This window comes from Gopherus evgoodei, chromosome 8 (genome assembly GCF_007399415.2).
Source record: "Gopherus evgoodei ecotype Sinaloan lineage chromosome 8, rGopEvg1_v1.p, whole genome shotgun sequence".
In the NCBI taxonomy this organism is placed as follows: domain Eukaryota; kingdom Metazoa; phylum Chordata; order Testudines; family Testudinidae; genus Gopherus; species Gopherus evgoodei.
This window is the reverse complement of record NC_044329.1, coordinates 38,037,827-38,057,275: the sequence shown is the minus strand read 5'-3', so window position 1 is coordinate 38,057,275 and position 19,449 is coordinate 38,037,827. Positions and strand designations below refer to the sequence as shown.

At 45.2% G+C, this 19,449-nt stretch overlaps 1 protein-coding gene across 1 annotated transcript in view; it reads right to left on the bottom strand.

Annotated features, from left to right (window-relative positions):
* Window positions 1-491: 491 nt before the first annotated feature.
* ZMAT2 (zinc finger matrin-type 2) overlaps window positions 492-19,449 on the bottom strand; it is a 29,331-nt gene continuing 10,373 nt past the window's right edge. The window contains exons 2-6 of the mRNA XM_030572910.1: window positions 14,208-14,301; window positions 13,338-13,461; window positions 12,095-12,168; window positions 3,299-3,444; window positions 492-1,571 (exon numbers count right to left, since the gene is read on the bottom strand). Coding sequence (XP_030428770.1) covers window positions 1,428-1,571; window positions 3,299-3,444; window positions 12,095-12,168; window positions 13,338-13,461; window positions 14,208-14,301 — 582 coding nt within the window. The 3' untranslated portion in view covers window positions 492-1,427. The remainder of the gene's footprint in view (window positions 1,572-3,298; window positions 3,445-12,094; window positions 12,169-13,337; window positions 13,462-14,207; window positions 14,302-19,449) is intronic.

The window sequence follows — 19,449 nt, the reverse complement described above, 5'->3', positions numbered from 1 at the left end:
CTGAGATTTCACAAAGGTACAGAGAGCAGCAAGAACAATGATCCCATCAATATAAAAAGGATGGCACTATGAAAATCAGCGACATGAGATGTAAATCCTCCTAAGTGGAAAAAGCAGATGAGTCACAGAGGGTTGGATTGAAGTAAAGAAAAGGAGCAATGAAAAGGCTTTGGGAAATAGGAGATCTGAAGTGGCTCAGAAAGCAGGTCCCCAACCAGATGCAAGATGAGAAATAAAAAGCCCCAAATAAGATAAGAAATATTTAGGGACATACTACAATGGCCATTACATATTAGAGTCCATTTATTATAGCTGAGGCAAGAAACTCCGGTCTGGGATTTCCTACCCAACAATCTGTTTCCCCCCCCTCCCCACCCTCACACACAAGAGAAAACCCACACACCAAACACACACTTCGAAAGCCATTACCTGTTCTGTTCTCAGGTCCTCACTTAAAAAAACAAAACAAGATTCCCTACAAAACAATCTGATAGCTTCCAACAAAAAAAAAATTTATTTATTTTAGGCAAATTCCACATATTTCTCTGCTGTTTTCCCTTTAGCTCCATCCTAGGTAAATCCCAGAAAGGTATTTCTTACCTACGCTAAAGAAATTGTGATTACACCACTGAACACAAGGAAAAACAGTGAAAATAAAATAGAGTCCATTGCAGATAAAATACAAAAAGAAGTTTCAGCAAACGCAGTGTCCAAAAAGCATCAAGCTCTTCTCAGCAAAAGAAATAAAAATTCAACCTATACCATCCATATTTAACACTCATTATAGTGTAATTCCTTTAGTTACACATCTAAAAAAATGTAAAGAATTCTCTGTATTTTAAGCAAACAAACAAGTATACCCATTTCTCAGCTGGACAAGCAATTCCTGAACCATACCATCTATACAGAATGTTATTAGTTTAACACTAAAAGGTACCCAACAGAAATGTTTCCCCGCACACACACAAGGCCACAGAACACTGAGTGACAAGCAGCCAGGACTAGTACAAAGGATGAGGTGGCTAAACGCCAACGGGGTTTCCAGAAGAAACATTCAGCTTGCAGACTCCTCACAAAAAATGAAGAGAATCAAAGACAGAAACCATGAGAACTCCACAGAATTTACTGCAGGATGGGACAGGGGGAGTTTGTGGAGAAGAGGCTAATTGAAAGGTCTCTTTATTTGGAATTTGGAGGTTTGCCAACAAGGCTAAGGTTATGGTATCTCTGCAGGCAGTAGGGCACTAATGACTGGGGACAAAGCTTGTTCTGCAGCACAGGTTGAGCGTGGAATTGCTTCCCAACACCTCCAGCCAACCTCTAGTGGGAGAATTACATACAAATTCTCTGTCAAGTCTTCAAAGAGTTTTCTAGAGTCCTGGGGGTATAAACAATCTTTATCAAGAAAGGGAAAAGTCCAGAGCTGATCAGTGAGTCTTCTTGGTAGAGCCAAAGCCAGAGAAACCCATCACGGCTGCCATTTCATCATCCTCTTCAAATGTCAAGTCTTCCTCTGCCCTCCTCTTCTTCTCTCTCTGTTTTTCCTTCTTATAGGCTTTGGCCTTTTCCTCCTGCAGTACAAGGAAAGAAATGCAGTGTGAGTCTAGCTTTCTTTTACTGCAAACCCTTTAAGATAGAAGGTCTGGACACTTATCAGTTAGCCTAATTTCTATCACCAACGTAGGGAGACAGGATTCTTTTCTGTCTGAAGAACAGACAATGGATGGAAGGAAAATGGTGGACTTGGAGCAGAGTGGCTTCCCACAGGGAAAGGCCATGGTCCAGTGACCCTAACAAGTAAATTGCACCTAAGAGGATTATACTGCAATAGTGTTGTGTGATTCTCAGCTTCCCCTGTTAAACAAATGCCAAAGATTTAATCAGAAATTCAACAAGGCAAAAGGAGAGTGGTTTTTAAAACAGGAGACATTTATGTTGTACTGATGCCCTGTTCCAACAACTGTGGTGCCGAATGACAGCTACGGACAATGTCACTGTCTGATGGCTTCTGGTGCTGCAGAGTGACAGCTGCTCAGTAGAACATAAGCTGAGTACTAAGTGGCCTAGGGGCGGGGGCGGGGAGAGGTTGGCTTCAAAGAGTTTTCATTGCTCTAATCAGAATGTTTCATTCTATGAAAATCACAGGCCCTGGAACGGCGCCAGACTTCTGCTGGGGGTATACAGAAGTGTGACTTCAGCTCTGAACTCAGCAGCAGTTCCTGTTGGTGCTGGAGCTCAAGGTTTCCATCACCACCTGAACATCTATCACTTTGTAACTCCAACGCAGGGGATTTAGTCTGACAGCCACAATTAGCAGCTTATTGGTGTCACATACTACCGTTTATTTTTTTTAGAACATGTAGATTTCCATCAGTCTTTCATCCCAAGGAGTTTCCTGCACCCCTAATATGTCTCTGCATTTGTATTTCCCTAAATAGATTAATAAAAATTCCTTGGGTTCATCAGCAACAAATCCTGCAGTTGACCAGCTTTGTCCCAACCAAGTTGGAGGACGTGTTTTAGGATTACATTGGTGGCCCTGTGGATAACCCATGCTGTAGAATAAAGCTCAGAGAATCTGGAAACCAAGGTGGCAGGGGAGCCTTATGTACCAGGAGCATTTATTCTGTAATGACCATTCACAGGAAATAAAATTATTAAGATTGCTCAGGCATGTACAAGATGCTTTTCAACGCCCAGAAGAGTTTTCCTGGTTATTTTGAAATGAAATTGGAGACAAATCTTCATTACAGGGCTTTGCTTTTGCCTTTTAAAAAACATGTTCAAAAGGGAGGGAAGTGACATGGGGCATTTGATTTTAACAGAGTTCCTGTGTGCACATATCAAGCTTCCTAAAGTTCTGGCATCCATGGGAGTGGCACAGATGCAGTAAACAACATAGGAGAAGTTCCTCTTCTACCTCAGCAACCAGAAACATGGCAGCGCTACAAGGAATATATGAAAAGTCAGCTTTAATTACCACTTTCTGAGCCCTGAGATCACATTCAGGTTATGGGAGTTGATACACTGATTGTTACATATTCTGATCAGTGTCACTATTCCTGAGAACATGAAGATTAGAGATTTGTCTGAAAACAACTGCTCTGACAATTCAGAGAAAGGACTGGGGCCGGGGGGGCGGGAAGGGGAACAGAGAATACCTTCTTTTAACCCAGCAGAGATCCTCGTGTACTGAGAGCACTTGCTGCAAACATTCTTTGCACATTTTTGTTTGATAGTTAGACACATGGTGGCTTCCTTCAATAAATGAATTGTTGCAATACTGCCATTGCCTCACCTCCTCTCTGAGCTCCTTCATCCTCTCCTCAAAGTCATAATCCTTCTGTTTCTCCTCCATTTTCTTCTTGTTCACTTCAAAGCGTTTCTTCACTTGATCTAGTGTGGAGCGCTCCACCCTCATGGACATGCCCAGATTCCTCTGATCTGGAGGGGACAGGAATGGACAGGGCTATTAGAGAGCAGCCATGTTACTTCTACTTCAGTGCTCATTAAACATCTGCAGACAGCCTATTCCAGTACCCAAAATTAGAAGTCTCAACACTCAGTGTCACTGTAACCTCCTCCAATTCCTATTCCACCCCATACATCCCCTTGCACCAATGTTCCCCAACCCACTTCCAGTGCCACCATAGAGCCCAATTCAGTGTTGCCCTGTACTTTGTGTAGTCATTTACTCAAGTATAAAGCAGATGTAAAATGCTGCCATTCTGATTAATGGCACTTTATACCCACTTCGCACTAACAGGGCAACAGTAAATCCAGCTCACAATGCGTTCACTGCCAATGCTTCACAAGTGCAACCTCTGAAAAGTCAATTAGGGAAAAATGCCCCACCCGTGATTTGCTGGTAGAACTCTGTGCTACCAGACAGCAAATTAGAGCTCCGGGCTCCATCTTAGTCCCTTGTTTCCATATTCTGTGCAGTTTGCAGTGTCTGACAGGTGATGGGTTTTAAAGGGATATTTCCACAAACAGTGGTTTCCCACATTTTTTTGGTCCAAGTCCTGCCCCCTCCCTACCTGGAGCCACATTCGGGAGCCAGGCCCAGGGGCTGCAGTCAGGAACAGGGCTGGTGCTGCACCTGGACCTCAGCTGGGAGTGGGGCTTTGTGGCACTTCCTCTCTGAACCCAGGGGGGCTGACCCAGGTTCCACCACACACCCCTAACGTTTCTCCACATCCCTCTACAATGGGCACACTCAACAGTTTGGGGACCACTGATCTAAAACCTAGTCAAAATTAAAATGTAGATTTAAGATCCACACCTGCTCCTGAGCCCCCAAACCACTGTGTGTGGATTTATAATCACCTGCATCTATTCTTTATTGTTTCTCTCTTCCATGTCTGTGTGAAAGACCCACACAAACAGGAAGAAAACAACACCATAATTGATAAAATTTGCAGATGACACAAAAACTGGATGGGTGAGATTCTGTGGCCTGCATTGTGCAGGAGGTCAGACTAGATTATCATAACGGTCCCTTCTGACCTTAAAGTCTATAAGTCTATGAGGAGAAAAGCTAAACTATTTAACGGGGGGAGTAGTAAATAAATAAAAAGGACAAGTTACTGACTCAGAGCAATCCCGATTGCTCGGTAAACTGGGCACAAGCAAACAATATGCATTTTAAGACAGCTACATGTAACTCTGCTCTAGAAATTATTTTGGGGAAGTTCTCTGGCCTGTGTTATACAAGTGATCAGACATGATGATCACAATGGTCCCTTCCAGCCTTGGAATCTATGAATGAAACTGGAAACCACATGACTAAACAAGTGACACTGTGCTCTTGACAGCACTTGGTAAAGAAGCAGTTTCACATGTAAACAAAAAAGGGGAGTTGGGAGAGAAAGGCATATCTCATTTTTCAGTTAAAATAATCTTAGGCAGTACTCATAATCAGGGCTGGCTCCAGGCCCCAGCGCGCCAACCACGTGCTTGGGGCGGCATGCCGCGGGGGGCGCTCTGCCGGTTGCCAGGAGGGCGGCAGGAAGCTCCGGTGGACCTCCCGCAGGCGCCTGCGGATGCTCCACCGGAGCCGCGGGACACCTGCGGGAGGTCCACCGGAGTTGCAGGACCGGTGGACCCTCCGCAGGGACACCTGCGGGAGGTCCACCGGAATCGCAGGACCGGTGGACCCTCCGCAGGGACACCTGCAGGAGGTCCACCAGAGCCGCGGGACCGGCGAGCGGCAGAGCGCCCCCCGCGGCGTGCCGCCATGCTTGGGGCGGCGAAATGGCTAGAGCTGGCCCTGCTCATAATAATAGTAAACAAAATATTTACACACAAGTCTGACAAGTTGACTTGTTCCTTTAAAGATTCCACGATGGTAGCCCCTACCCCATCCCAAATATTTTGAAGTGTCAGAAGTTCTGAATGGAAATCCAACTCTGTCCTGTCCACAGAAGGTGTAAGTGACTGGAGAAGATGCAGAGTGCTGATGTGGGAGAGATTACTTATCAGAAGTAAGTTCTGCCAGGCAGCAGACCTCTTCAGGACCAAAAAAAAAAAAAAAAAATCAGTGTCATTTTCTAGACGCTCAGTGTTAAGCAGGGAATTTCTAGTCATTGGTAAAATGCAGGCAGCAAGATTATAGCACTGCCCATCCTCCAGTGAAACACCAAGACAAATAATTATAAATAACTAATTCACAGAGAGTGAAGAGGGAAGATTCAAAGCTCTCTATAACAAGTGCAGTTGATTATAAACAAGTTTCCACATGGCAGTGATTCCAAAGCACTTTTGCCTGGCCAATTTACCATGCATTCTTGGCTTCCTGACACCACACTGCCAGATAGTGTGCCACCTGTCTGGGACATGCCTTGGGGCAGCAGATTGCTTTGGAACCACCAATGCCAGCAGCAGTTAAGAAGCAGTACAAAGCTCAGGCACAAGAGTCTGAAAACAGCTTCAGAGTGGTCCAGACATACTAGGCAGTTTCACTTTGCATCCAGCTTTATGGACTAGATCAAACTTCATTCTGTGAATGACTTTATATAAGAGAGATCCCCTTGTGCACAACCTCCCTTCCCAACCAGTAACTCTCCCAGGATCTTACAAAAAGGACAAGGCTGGTGCAACCATTTAGGTAACCTAGGTGGTCGCCTAGGGCGCTAGGACTTGGGGGAACGGCATTTTCTTCGGCAGCGACCAGATCTTCGGCTGCCCCGGTCGCCGACAGCATTTAGGCAGAGGGAGCTGGGGCAGGAGAGCGCAGTGAGGGCTGCCTGCAGCAAGTGGGGGGGGGACGGCATGCAGGGGAACGCCCAGCCCCAGCTCACCCATGCCCCACCTCCTCCCCGAGCACGCTGTGGCTGCTTCACTTATCCCGCCTCCCAGGCTTGCGGCGCCTAAGCTGATTGGCGCCGCAAGCCTGGGAGGCAGGAGAAGTGAAGCAGCGATGGTGTGCTCGGGGTGGAGGCGGAGCAGGGGTGAGCTGGGGTTGGGGGGGGTGTCTCAGGGTGGAGGGTGCAGAGCTGCCGCAGGAGGGGTGCCTCAGGGAGGAGCTGCCGCGGGGGGGGGGGGGGGGCCGCAGGGTTGGGGCAGGGCGCAGGGTGGAAGTTCTGCCTAGGGCACGAAACATCCTTGCACCAGCCCTGAAAAAAGGATAGAGGTTAATAATATGTGAGGATCATGCAGTGAGGAAATAAATGTGTTCCAGGATTTCTACTTCCAAATTCTACTGAAATATGGATCCATCTCTCACCACCTGACCCCCAATGTGTGTCACATATAGGCCTGTCCTCCTAACAGAGCCACTTTTAAACACATTTCAGCAAATGACAGTGGTTTACTCTCAACACTCCTTTAAAAATCCCATTTTTCTTTGATTTTTCTTGTTTCTCACCTCAATAGGTTTATTTTGAAAAATTTTTTGCATTCTCTTCATTTTTTCATACTCAAACTTCCAACCTTCTCTCTTCCCTCTGATTTCCTATGTTTGCTCTTCCCCCAGTAGTCCCCTATGATTTTCTCCCATGCCCCTTCAACTCTCCAGAATTGGGCAACTGGTCCAAAGATTATCCCAGATTACAATCCCATTCCATTAGTTTACCTTTTGTGTACAATAGAAAAAGAATCACAAAACTCAGATTTGTTATTATGCAACACAATGAAGAGTTTTAGCTATATATAGTTGCTGTCATAAACTGATGGGGTGAAAATGTTCATGGCTGATGCATGCACAATTGAAACTTTCTAGGACGGTGGGATTGCCTCCTTTCAACTCACATCATTCACCAAAAGGAAGCAGATCCATAGACAACTCAAATAGTATGATGACCCCACAGTAGTTCATAAACTCAGAGATTCTCAAACTGTGACTCATCCAGGATGCCTGTGCCTATTTATAACAAAAAGGTTTCAGAACCCAAGTGTACACAAGGATCGCACCCAGAATCTGTACTCTGCTCCTCTGACTTAGAACATCTAAAAAGGAATATCTCTGAGGAAGAGAGAAGGAGGTAAGGTTAGTGAGGATCTGCTGAGGTAACACATTCTATGAATGTAAGTTAGCGGGTGAATAATGTCAATTTTTCCTTAAAAGACTGTCTTTGAAACCACACATTGCAGAAGCCTAGACAGTAGCATCAGAGTCAAAGAGGGGTGTTGAACAAGCCTCTAATTAAACAGAGAATCCCATTCACCTGTGTAAGTTTGGACTGTGTCCAGAATGTAACCCCTTCTGGAGAGTTGTCATGTATAATCTTGCTCGGGGAGTTAAGAGTATTCATGGCACCATGACACTCAGCACCATGAGGTAAAATCTGGCCGGTGCACTAGTTGCTCCGTGACTAGCTGCACTGTTTCTGACTCTTCAAATGTGTCAGGCAGCAGCAATGCCAGTCCCTTTGAGAAATTCAGAGTTGCTTTGTGAAAGTCAGACTTTGACTAGACTCCAACAGCACTTTCTCTGTGTTTGATCAGCCTCTGAAACAGGCAGATTGCAAGAGATCTTGAGCCATTTAGGATAATTTTGGCTTAGCCAGACAATTGGCAAAGTGCAGATAAGAAGACAATGTTTTCAAGCCTAAGTGAGGAGCCACCACAGATAAATACCCTGTGGCTTTGGAAAATGCAAAATGTCAATATCTTGTATTGGAAATGCTTGTTGCTGAACTGGAACTTTGGAAGTTTCCTGGGTCTTTCTTATAGAAATATGAAAATAAACATCTGAGATAGAGCACATTAAACCTGTGCTGTGAAATAATGGAAGGCATATTTGACAGAGAAACTATGTAAGACTTAATTCTTAATGAATTTGTTTAGCTTTTTATAACAGAGATAAGACAAAGGCCCTCACTTTCTTTTAAGGACTTAAGAAAAGTAGTAATACGGGGAATAGAAGCCTTTGCCTTTGAACTCAGACAGTTTCCATAGTACCAATCTTTAAAAGGAAGTAATTTTTTCCCCACCACACCTTCTTGTGAGAAAGACCCCCTAAAAAGAGATCGAAAATACAAAACTGCCATTTCCCATCATTTCTAGCACCCATTCATCTGACTGAAATGGAAAAGGAAACATGAAGTGGTCTATCCCCAAAAAGTATTATATGGGGAACAGATGAGGACATAAACTATTTGGGGCTTTTGTAGATTCCATGAAACCTGCTCCTTGACAGAGGAACAATAGCTCTGAGGTAGAAAGTGGTCTCTATGAAAGTGGGACGTAAGGGACTTATACTGCCACTATCTTCTTTTTCAAATGTATGAGAAATTCACAAGGGAAAAAAAACAGATAATTGATATTTGGGTCTTTAGAACAGGAAGACTGAAGATCTATCTACATTCTCATATGGCCCCCACCACTGTATCATCTAAGTACTCCACAAATAGGATTGAATTTGACCAATTCATTTCCTTTATTGGTGGTACTGTGGCCAGATGAGCCCACAACTTTCTAGCTATATCCAAAAGACCCTTAGTATTGGGTCAGCAACCTTTCTGCTCTCTGCACAACCAAGTACATATAAAAAATTCTGAGACTTTTCATTTTGGGCTACAGAGAGGGGAAGGTCCAGAGCCTTGGGCATCTAGATTATGATCTCTAGAAAGGCCTTGGAATCTTCTGGTGGTGACACAGAAGAAAGGACCATAGACTCCACAGATGGAAGACTGCTTTCTACACTGTTTCCTCCTCTTATTTCTCCTTCTCCAGTTTTTAACCAATTCCTTCTTTCTAGCAGACAGGGATATGAAAAAAATACAAGAATTAGAAACAGAAACTCTCTTCTCCCTTGAATATTCAGAAGATGTTGAAGCCAGTTACAGCACAGACCATATTTATGATGAATGCAACAGTGGCTGCCTCCAACTGCCACAGAATCCTAAAATGGCGATGTTTGTTACTCTTGTACGACATTGCACCAGACATAAAATCAGCACATGGGGAAAGGACCTACTAGTGAAAGTGGCACTTTTTACAGTCAGTTCCTGAAACAATGCCAAAGTATGTTTCTGTTAACTTGGACTGATCAGATCTTTCTGTGTGACTATGCTCCACAGCAGAGTCAAATTATACTAATCCTTTAAGAGCTACAGATCCACATTCCAGCTGCAAAGTCAGAACAACAGATCCTCCACTGAGAGATCCACTGAGAACAGTAAGGGTTCTCACCCATATCCTCTAAAATTTCTGCCTTTAGATGGTGTAAAGGCTTAACTAGCGTAGACTGCAAAACTAGATCCAAGTGGTCACCCCCTACAGAAGGATGAGTTGTCAAAAGCTTAAAGAACTGATGAAACCACCACTGGTAACTTCCTCAGAACAGATGGGTTCTCAGTGTTGTTAGATGTTCGGCTGCATGTGCGTGTTCTCCCTGTGTGCTGCCCCAGCTCTGTGCAGACAGCTGGCACGGCAGACCTCAAGCGAACCGCCCAATGTCCATGAGATCCATTAAGGTACAAAAGCACCAGGCCAGGTTTATTTTCAATAAAACATGGTAACAACACCTGGCAGGCTCTACGATGATACTAAGACACATATGCCCATGACAACAGATGCAGCTCAGCGAATGGAGGGACTTTCCATTTACCCCTCGGCTGGACCAAGACACTCTCTCAGAGGTACCTCTTTATACCCTGATACAAACAAGTTCCATACTGCCCCTCTGACATAGTTAGTTATTGCCCCTGTCGTGCTAGTTATCACCCATCTCCTTGTACATGTTGGTTCGATCAAAACATCTCTATTCATCACACTGTCATCCTGACCTTATCTTTCAGGAGGGGTTAGTGTGTTCCTGTTATCCGTGAGGAATATTTTTGTACCATCCTGAATATCGGGATATACTGGTACCATTGTTCTGGAATGTGTTTGCCTGAGTACTCTGTGCCTAGCACTTCTTAGGAATGTATGTTTCTGCAATATCAGCTCTGTTCTTGCCACATTCTGTGAACTTGCGAACAGGCAGAGCCTGATGTTTGCTCACAGCCTGACTTTTGCTAACTTTGCTTTATATTAGCAAAGGTTACCCACTACTTTAGCTCAGGCCTCATACCCAGCCTCTAATACAAGGGTTTATATCTCAGGTTCTCTTCCTACTACACTCAGGACTGAGGATTAAAATTGACAACTCTTTGACTGATCACTTTTCACAAGGATGTTGAGATCTCCTTTTCCACCACTTGTTTTCCATATCAACAACTGGAGAAATCAAAGCTTGCTGGTATTGTCTTGCCCTCCTTCTTCACGTCTGATCTGAAGTGATGGATCCCAACTCTGTTCCCTGCTTCCTTGGATAAAATGATATCTGTGCCTGCCTTGATGATGATGGCCTCTGATTAATGTCTGGACAATGCTGACCTCAAAGGCAGAGAACACAGGCTCCCACCTGAGGACATAGTCACTGATGAATTAATTAGTTTTGAAGAACAAGGGCATGGAGTCAAATCCTCCTCCATCAGGAAGACCTCCTTCTCCACTCCCATCATGCTTTATGGGGGACAAAGCCTCACAAGATGAACACTTGCTGGGACACTATTTCTCTCCTAAGTGCCCTACTCACTTACAGGCTGATCTACAGTAGATATTTTGCTCAGCAAGCAGCATACTTTGTGAATCCAGCCTCTCATTCTGGGTCAGCTGCAATTCCAATGGAGTCAAGACAAACAGAATTGCTCAGTCACTACAAATTTATTTTAAAAATTCAATACTATAGCTCTACCTAATTATAAAATAGGAAAGCTAAGCCAATGTTAAATTTAAACTAAGCAGAAGATAAAGCTGAGAGAATAGGAGTTCCTACTTCCAGGAATGATCACACAAATAGAAAAAGGAAATGACAGTTGGCCCAGAGGATGAGGGATAGCTTTTTATACTTCATGCCATGGAACCTTTTGATCCCACCTCGGCACAAGCACCTCCTGAATGGTTGTGTTGTTATCAACAGGAGCCCAGCACATGGCTTGCACAGTATGGATCTACAAGGCAAATCAATAATTCTGTTTAAACAAAGTAGTTAATCCCCACAACACCCCTGTGCATTTCAGCCATGTTTTAGAGATGAGGAAACAGACTCAGAGGTTGAGTACCTTGCTCAGAGCCACAGAGGGAGACCGGGTTATAGTTGGTATCAGAGCTTAGGAATTTATTATGCTCCATTTCCCTCTAAGAAAGGGATCTAGATATGAGGGGACCTATCCCCTATTCCTTCCTTAGGGATTTCCTTCTAACATTGACATGCCAATGATATTTATCATCCACTTTTAAAGTTCCCTGATGTACTGCATAGCTTGCTGACAATAGGGTTCTCTGACAACAGAAATTCTGAAGCATTTTTCTCACTCCCAGTCCAACGAAGGGCTTAACTGTTGCAATTTCTCCTGAGCTCATTTCACACCAGTGACCTCCAGCACCATGGAGAAGTTGTCAGGAGATAAGTCAGCATTTCCATGGCCCTCACCAGCAAATGCTGAGTAAATCCTAATATCAAAAGCATTTATTTCCATATGTGCCAACACTTGACACGGCAGGACCTGGCCACACAGAAGGAAGTAAATTTGGTAGGGGAAAGGCTTGTAACAGTATTTTAGTGATCACGCAACAGGGCACAGAGAAAATATTTTATCCTTACGCTTTTTGCCATTGATGTGATCCAAGAAGTTGATGGAGTCTTTCACCACACAGTCACATACATTACAGTAATATCTGGGAAGAAAGAGAGAAGGGATCAGCTCCAAAGCACAAGACAAAATTCATCCTGCAAGAATTTTCCTTTCATGCCAATTAGAGAGAAATTCACCTGGGCCTGGTTCAATTCCAGACAGCAGCCCCAGACTCAAAAATACTGCACCGAAAGAAAGCTAGAATGCTAAATAGTATGCTGAGCATTCAGAAATATGGTAAGTATGAGTCCAGCATTAAACAGGAGCATTGAACTACATTGTCCGGACTCTGATAAGCCTGATTCTGGGATAGTACCTCCTCTCCCAGGGCGAAAGGGAAGTTATCTACAACACAGAGAGTCGAAGAAACAATGTGCACTAGTAGAATCACCACCCACTTCCTATAAAGTCTCAAGTGACTTTTCCCAGGTCCTACTCCCCACATTTTGGTGAGGTGGGGTTAGAGACGAGCTGGAAGAGAAACTGGCCCATCTTTGCAGTTCTACGATGGCTTATTTTTGCTTTCAGTTAGCCCCTTTCTAAGTGGAAACCCCTTCTCTCCCATCCATCCATATCTCTTGGTACCTTTTGCTACCCTCCTCTGACAACAGGCCATTGAAATGCTTATTATTATTCTGGGCCATCTTTAAAGCTCCTTGTTCCAGAGACTCGATGGCTCAGAATACTGAGGATGGGTTAAGGAGCCTTTCACTAGCTCAAATGTAACATCTGTCAATAGTAACCAAGAGTCATTACTACAGCAGAGGCCTTTGGGGATTTCTGTGCGCAAACCGGCCTCAGCCCCATTTCTAGATCACAAAAGCATCTTCATATGTAACTGGCTTCTTATTGCCGGTCTTAGCCAAGAAGCCCAGGACTGGCCAGGCTATAGAGATTGCCTGGAGGAGGTTTCCAGAGCATGGCTGAGAAATATTGATGTGGGGTGGTAAGGGAAGAAGAAGTTTGCACTGCTGCACTTCTGGCCATAATTCCAGAAAGTTAATTTCCAGATCTAACATGATATAGAAGCTGGTGGAAATTGCTGTAACTAAAAAGTATTCCTCCTGTGCTGCTGAGGAGGTACAAAAACTGGCACTCTATAAGGCCTCCTTGCTTTGCCATGACCCTAGTTGCACATAACACTATCCCAAGACTCTTTCTTTGTTAATATCTGAACGCATGATAGCCTGGAAAAAAATAAAGGTGCTTTACCCTCCCATCTCTGACTGAGGGGTAGTTTTGGTGATGACAATGGTTTTCCCCAGCTTGGATTCCAGATCCACTTTATAGTCTCGGTGCCGCAGAAGTTCCCTCTTGACAGGCTGAACTGGTTTGCCTAAAAACAGAACCAAAAACAAACACACAACATAGCGTCTTCAGAAAGGTTTGGGAACCTAAAACAATGGATCACAAGTTGCCCACAGTGGAGAAGGCCATTGAGAACCACTGGGCCATCCGGTTCATGCTGGGATTCCATTTTTTAAAGATCAGAGGGGTAGCCGTGTTAGTCTGGATCTGTAAGAGCAGCAAAGAATCCTGTGGCACCTTATAGACTAACAGACGTTTTGGAGCATGAGCTTTCGTGGGTGAATACCCACTTCGTCAGATGCATCTGACAAAGTGGGTATTCACCCATGAAAGCTCATGTTCCAAAACGTCTGTTAGTCTATAAGGTGCCACAGGATTCTTTGCTGCTCTTACATTTTTTAAAGAGTAATTCTTCCCTGCATTGTAGGGAACAGTAGAGTAAGTGGTAGTTTATAATTAATAAGATTGCTAAAGAATCCTCAGTCATCCAATAGGGCCACACTTTGAGCTCTTCCCATTTCCAGAGGTTGATCATTCCTCCACTTCTATATGGAACAGAACAGGGAAGGAATAAGGTTCCTGGCCTCTTTTTTATTAAAACAACAAAAAAAAAAACCCTCTGGATTATAGTCTATGACAAGCAAAGGAAAAGGAACAAAAGACAAACTAGCCCTGAATTCCTGTTATTTGCTTCCAGCTGCTTTCCCTCTCACATTCAAAGGGGCTGGGTGAATCACTGTAAGACAGTCTACCTGGAGTCAGCGCACTACTCACCATCTTTCTTCTCTCTCTCTTCCGTGAGCCGTTTCTCTGCAAGTTTCTCATATTCATCTTTATCCCACTTCCGACGGAAGTCCAGGTTTTTAGTCTGCAAGGGAAACAAAATGTGAGGCTTCACTATATAACTCCATTAGCAGCAAGAAAAGACTGACCCTGGACAAAGCTGAAATTATGTGGCTTGTTGGGCCATGGTGACAAGCGAGCGCACTAAAAGTGCACTCCAATGACCTCCTCTGTACACAGCCAGGAGCAGGAGGGCTGGTGTAGGAAGATAACGCTTTGCAGTTGTACAGCACCTTTTAGCAGAGGATTTCATGGCTCTGCACAAACGAAAGCTTAGTGAGCTCTTGAGATAATAATCCCCATTTTCCATTTATGAGAGAAATGGGGGGGGGTGTTAAAAATTATGGAAACAAGTATTTATAAACACTAAGTGACAAAGCCCAATACTACAGAAAATGTGACATTTCTCTCACCAAAGTCAATAACCTGAATCCACAAAAGATCATGCTGACAAACCTAAGACTGAGATATTCTTGACAAATACATACAAAGATGTGTGTGCACATACGTCTATACCTGTACACACAGAGTACATGATGGTGTGGTACAGAGGTTTAATCAACACAATTATAAGATGGATGCCCTATTCACAAGAAATAAAGCCAAAGTGACTTATACAGAATATTCCAACTAAGTGTGGCATACACAGCATACAAGTTGTAGAAAAACTAAGCACTTTAACAAAAAATTAATCAGGCACTGAAATTTTTGTATTCCTTCAATTGCAAAGACCAGATACCAGAAATACCAGGAGACCAACTGCACGTATTTCTAGTGAGTTATGGCCTCTTAGGAATAACCTAGAATAGATCTTCTATGCATAAACATTTCACATTTAAAGTTGTATCCCTGGTCTTTCCATGACTAGAAGTTACTGTTGGGCTTCAATGGGAAAATAGGGACCTCCCCTGTCCAGTGGGATAAGGCTCTTGATTCCAGCCTTGCAAGGTCATCACTACAGCACTACCAAACACGTGGCCATGAAAAACGGATCATGGACCAGTGTTTCTCAAACTGGGGGGTCTTGACCCAAAAGGGAGCTGCAGAGGGGCCGCAAGGTTATTTTAGAGGGGTCATGGTATTGCCACACTTACTTCTGTTCTGCCTTCAGAGCTGGGCAACCAGAGAGCAGTGGCTGTTGGCCAGGTGCCTAGCTCTGAAGGCAGCGCCCCACCAGCAGCAGCACAGAAGTAAGGGTGATAATACCATACCATGCCACCTTTACTTCTGTGCTGCTGCCTTCAGAGCTAGGTGGCCAGAGAGTGGCAGCTGCTGACTGAGGACCCAGCTCTGCAGGCTGCAGTGCAGAAGTAAAGGTGGCAATACCATAACTTGCCATCTTTATTTCTGTGCTGCTGGCGGCAGCTCTGCCTTCAGAGATGGCCTCCCAACCAGCAGCCCCCATTCTCCAGCTCTGAAGACAGTACCACCCCCAGCAGCAGCGCAGAAGTAAGGGTAGCAATACTGCAACCCCCACTACAATAACCTATGACACCCCCCCCACACACACACAGGGTCGGTGCAACCACTAGGCAAACTAGGCAGCCGCATAGGGCACCAAGATTTGAGGGCGCCAAAAAACGTTGCCCAAAATGTCTGGGATGCTCACCCGGCACTGGCTAAATGTGTAACACTCTTCCCGCTGCTGTGCGAGGGGGCGCTGCGGCTTTGATCAGCTCTGGCCAGCAGGCCGGGAAGTGATGCCATTCCTCCTCCAGCTGCCGGGGCCGCCGTGCTGCTCCGGCTCTTCCTCAGGGCCCCTTCCCCTGCTCAGCCCCGCCCTCCCCTGAGCTCTGCACCAGGGCCGGGCCTGCACTCGCCAGCGGGAAATGCAGAGACCTGTCCCCAGCTCTGCCGCTGGGGAGTGGTTCCCCCCTGCCCTCCAAGCCAGTCCCGCCCCTCCAGAGACCTGCCCCCTCCATAGAAGCCTGGGGACCCCCGCTCCTCCCCCCAGAGGCCTGGGGCACCACACACCCACCCCTGGGGCTGCGTAGGGCTCCAGAATATCTAGGGACAGCCCCGGTACCCGCCACCCTGCCTGCAGCCAGCCCTTGCTGTACCCCCTGCCCTGCCTGAAGCCAGCCCCACACCCCGTCTCCAGCCAACCCCACTCCCCATCGTCAACCAGCTCCGCATCCCCTGCCCTGCCCGAAGCCAGCCAGCCCCACACACTGTCTCCAGCCAACCCCTGCCGCACCCCCCTGCCCGAAGCCAGCCAGCCCTGCACTCCCCTGTCTCCACCCAGCCCCTGCCTGAAGCTAGCTAACCCCACACACCCTCCAACTCCATCCAACCCCTGCTGCATCCCTCTGCCCAAAGCCAGCCAGCCCCGCACTCCCTTTTCTCTAGTCAGCCCCTGCTGCACCCCCCTGCCTGAAGCCAGCTAGCCCCACACCCCCTGTCTCCATCCAACCCCTGCCGCACCCACATGCCCAAAGCCAGCCAGCCCCACACCCTGTCAGGTTATTCATTTATTTTCATCAAGTATGTAGACTAAATAATGAAATTTAATAAATTTTCAAGCTCAATGTGTATTAATTCTAATGAACAATGCCACATTATGCAGTATTCATTTTTGAAAGTTTATAATAAGCGATGCTCCGGGGGGAGGGAGGAGGGGCACAAGGTGGAAGTTTTGCCTAGGGCACAAAATATCGTTGCACCGGCCCTGCCCACACACCACTCCTTTTTGGGTCAGGACCCCTACAATTACAACACCATGAAATTTCAGATTTAAATAGCTGAAATCATGAAATTTACTACTTTTTAAATCCTATGACCATGAAATTGACCAAAATGGACCGTGAATTTAGTAGGGCCCTAGTCACATATCAGACTTTAAAATCATTACTTTTTTTATTTGCAGAAAAACTGTCTCAGGTCCAACTCTCCTATTCCTGCATCTGAAAAATAGGGGAGAGGAGGGGAACAGGAAGAGAGAAAACATTTCTGGAACAGATTTTTTTTTTTTTTTAAATGTCTTTTGCTGAAAAACTAAGCATGCTCGAGTGAGTTCCAGGGGAGATGGGCAGTGACACTGTCAAACGTTCAAGGATACAAGATTTATTATGGAAAATAATCCATCACATGGATATAACCTCTACATATATGAAGTGCAAATTTTATCTAGGCCCCTGTGGTGATGTTAAAATTAAGGTTGTGACAAGATATGCACTTGTGATTCAATTCAGTTTCCTCATTGGCACAATCATTTTTCATATAACAGTTCTGCTCAGCCTTTCTGCCAGTCTCTGAGCCTCTCCCCCACCTATTCCCGATCCACAATTGTTAAAACACAAAGAAGAGCCTCATTCAGACTGATATGATCAGGTATGTTCCTCTAGCAAACCACAGAAGGTTCACTAAAGGCAGGAGTCAACTGGAGTGGTGCCTTCCCCACATTCAAGGCATCTCAAGTAGCTATTCTCCCTCTCCTACCATAAAATCATAGAAGTGTAGGATTGGAAGGGACCTTGAGGTCATCCAGTCCAGTCCCCTGCACTCAAGGCAGAACTATGTAATAACTAAGCCATTCCTGACAGTTAAGTCTAACCTGCTCTTAAAAACCTCCAAGATACTACAACCTCCTTAGGTAATTTATTTCTGTGCTTAACCACTCTGACAGCTAGCAAGATTTTTCTTAATGTCCAACATAAAGCTCCCTTGCTGCAATGTAAGCCCATTGCTTCTTGCCCTATCCTCAGGAGTTAAAGAGAACAATTTTTCTCCCTCTTACTTGTAAAAACCTTTTATGTACCTGAAAACTGTCATCATGTTCCCCTCTCCCCCTCTAGGTCTTCTCTTCTCCACACTAAACAAACCCAATTTTTTCAATCTTCCCTCATAGGTCATGTTTTCCAGATCTTTAGTAATTTTTGTTGTTCTCCTCTGAACTTCCTCCAGTTTGTCCACATCTTTCCTGAAATGTGGCGCCCAGAATTGGACACAATACTCCAGCTGAGGCCTTATCTGCAGGGAGTAGAGCGGAAGAATTACTCTCATGTCTTGCTTACAACACTCCTACTAATACATCCAGAATGTTTGCCTTTTTTGCAACAGTGTTACACTGTTGATTCATATTTAGCTTATGATTCACTATAACCCCCAGATCCCTTTCCACAGTACCTTTTCCTAGGGAGTCGTTTCTCATTCTGTACATGTGCAAATGATTGTTCCTTCCTAAGTGAAGTACTCTGCATCTGTCCTTATTGAAATTCATCCTATTTATAGAGCCTTGAGTGGATACAAATTTATACCTGCAGATATAAATCAGTATCTGTAGAGCTATCCCAGGAAACATGGCGGTGAAAGGAGCAGAACACGGGGCCAACATTCTCAAGAGCCAGCACCTCGCACCGGCAGCTCCTCCAGCTAGCTGTACTAACCCCAACCCTACCCACTGGGGTGGGAACCAGGCTCATCAGCAGCTGTCCCTGGTCGCACTTCCCTGTGTTCTAGCAGCACGCACGTTCCCAGACAGGAGATGCAGACAGCTGTGTGGAAGGGATGGGGCAGGGCTGGGGGCGGGGGACGATACAGCCACGCAGGAGGAGCTGCCACACCGGGTGCTGGCTCCTAGGAGCAGCGGCCCGTGCTTTACTCCTTTCACTGCTGTGGTATCTGGGAGATCACTGTAGTTCCACAGATATAAATTTGTATCCATGCAAGGCTGCCTATTTACTTCAAAATCATTTCTCCAGTTTGTCCAGATCATTTTGAATTTTAATCTTACCTTCCAAGGCACTTGCAACCCCTCCCAGCTTGATACTGTTCGCAAATGTTATAAGTGTACTCTCTATGCCATTATCTAAATCACTGATGAAGATACTGAACAGAACTGGACCCAGAACTGATCCCTGTGGGACCCCACTCACAATGTCCTTCCAGCTTGACTGCGAACCACTGACAACTAGTCTCCGGGAATGGTTTTCCAATCAGTTATGCACTCACCTTAGAATAGCTCCATAGGCTGCATATCCCTAGTTTGTTTATGAGGTCATGTGAGACAGTATCAAAAGCCTTACTGAAGTCAAGATATACCACATCTACCACTTCTTCCTATCCACAAGTCTTGTTACTCTGTCAAAGAAAACTATTAGGTGGGTTTGACACAATTTGTTCTCAACAAATCCATGTTGAGATTGTTACTTATCACCTTATATTCTAGGAGTTT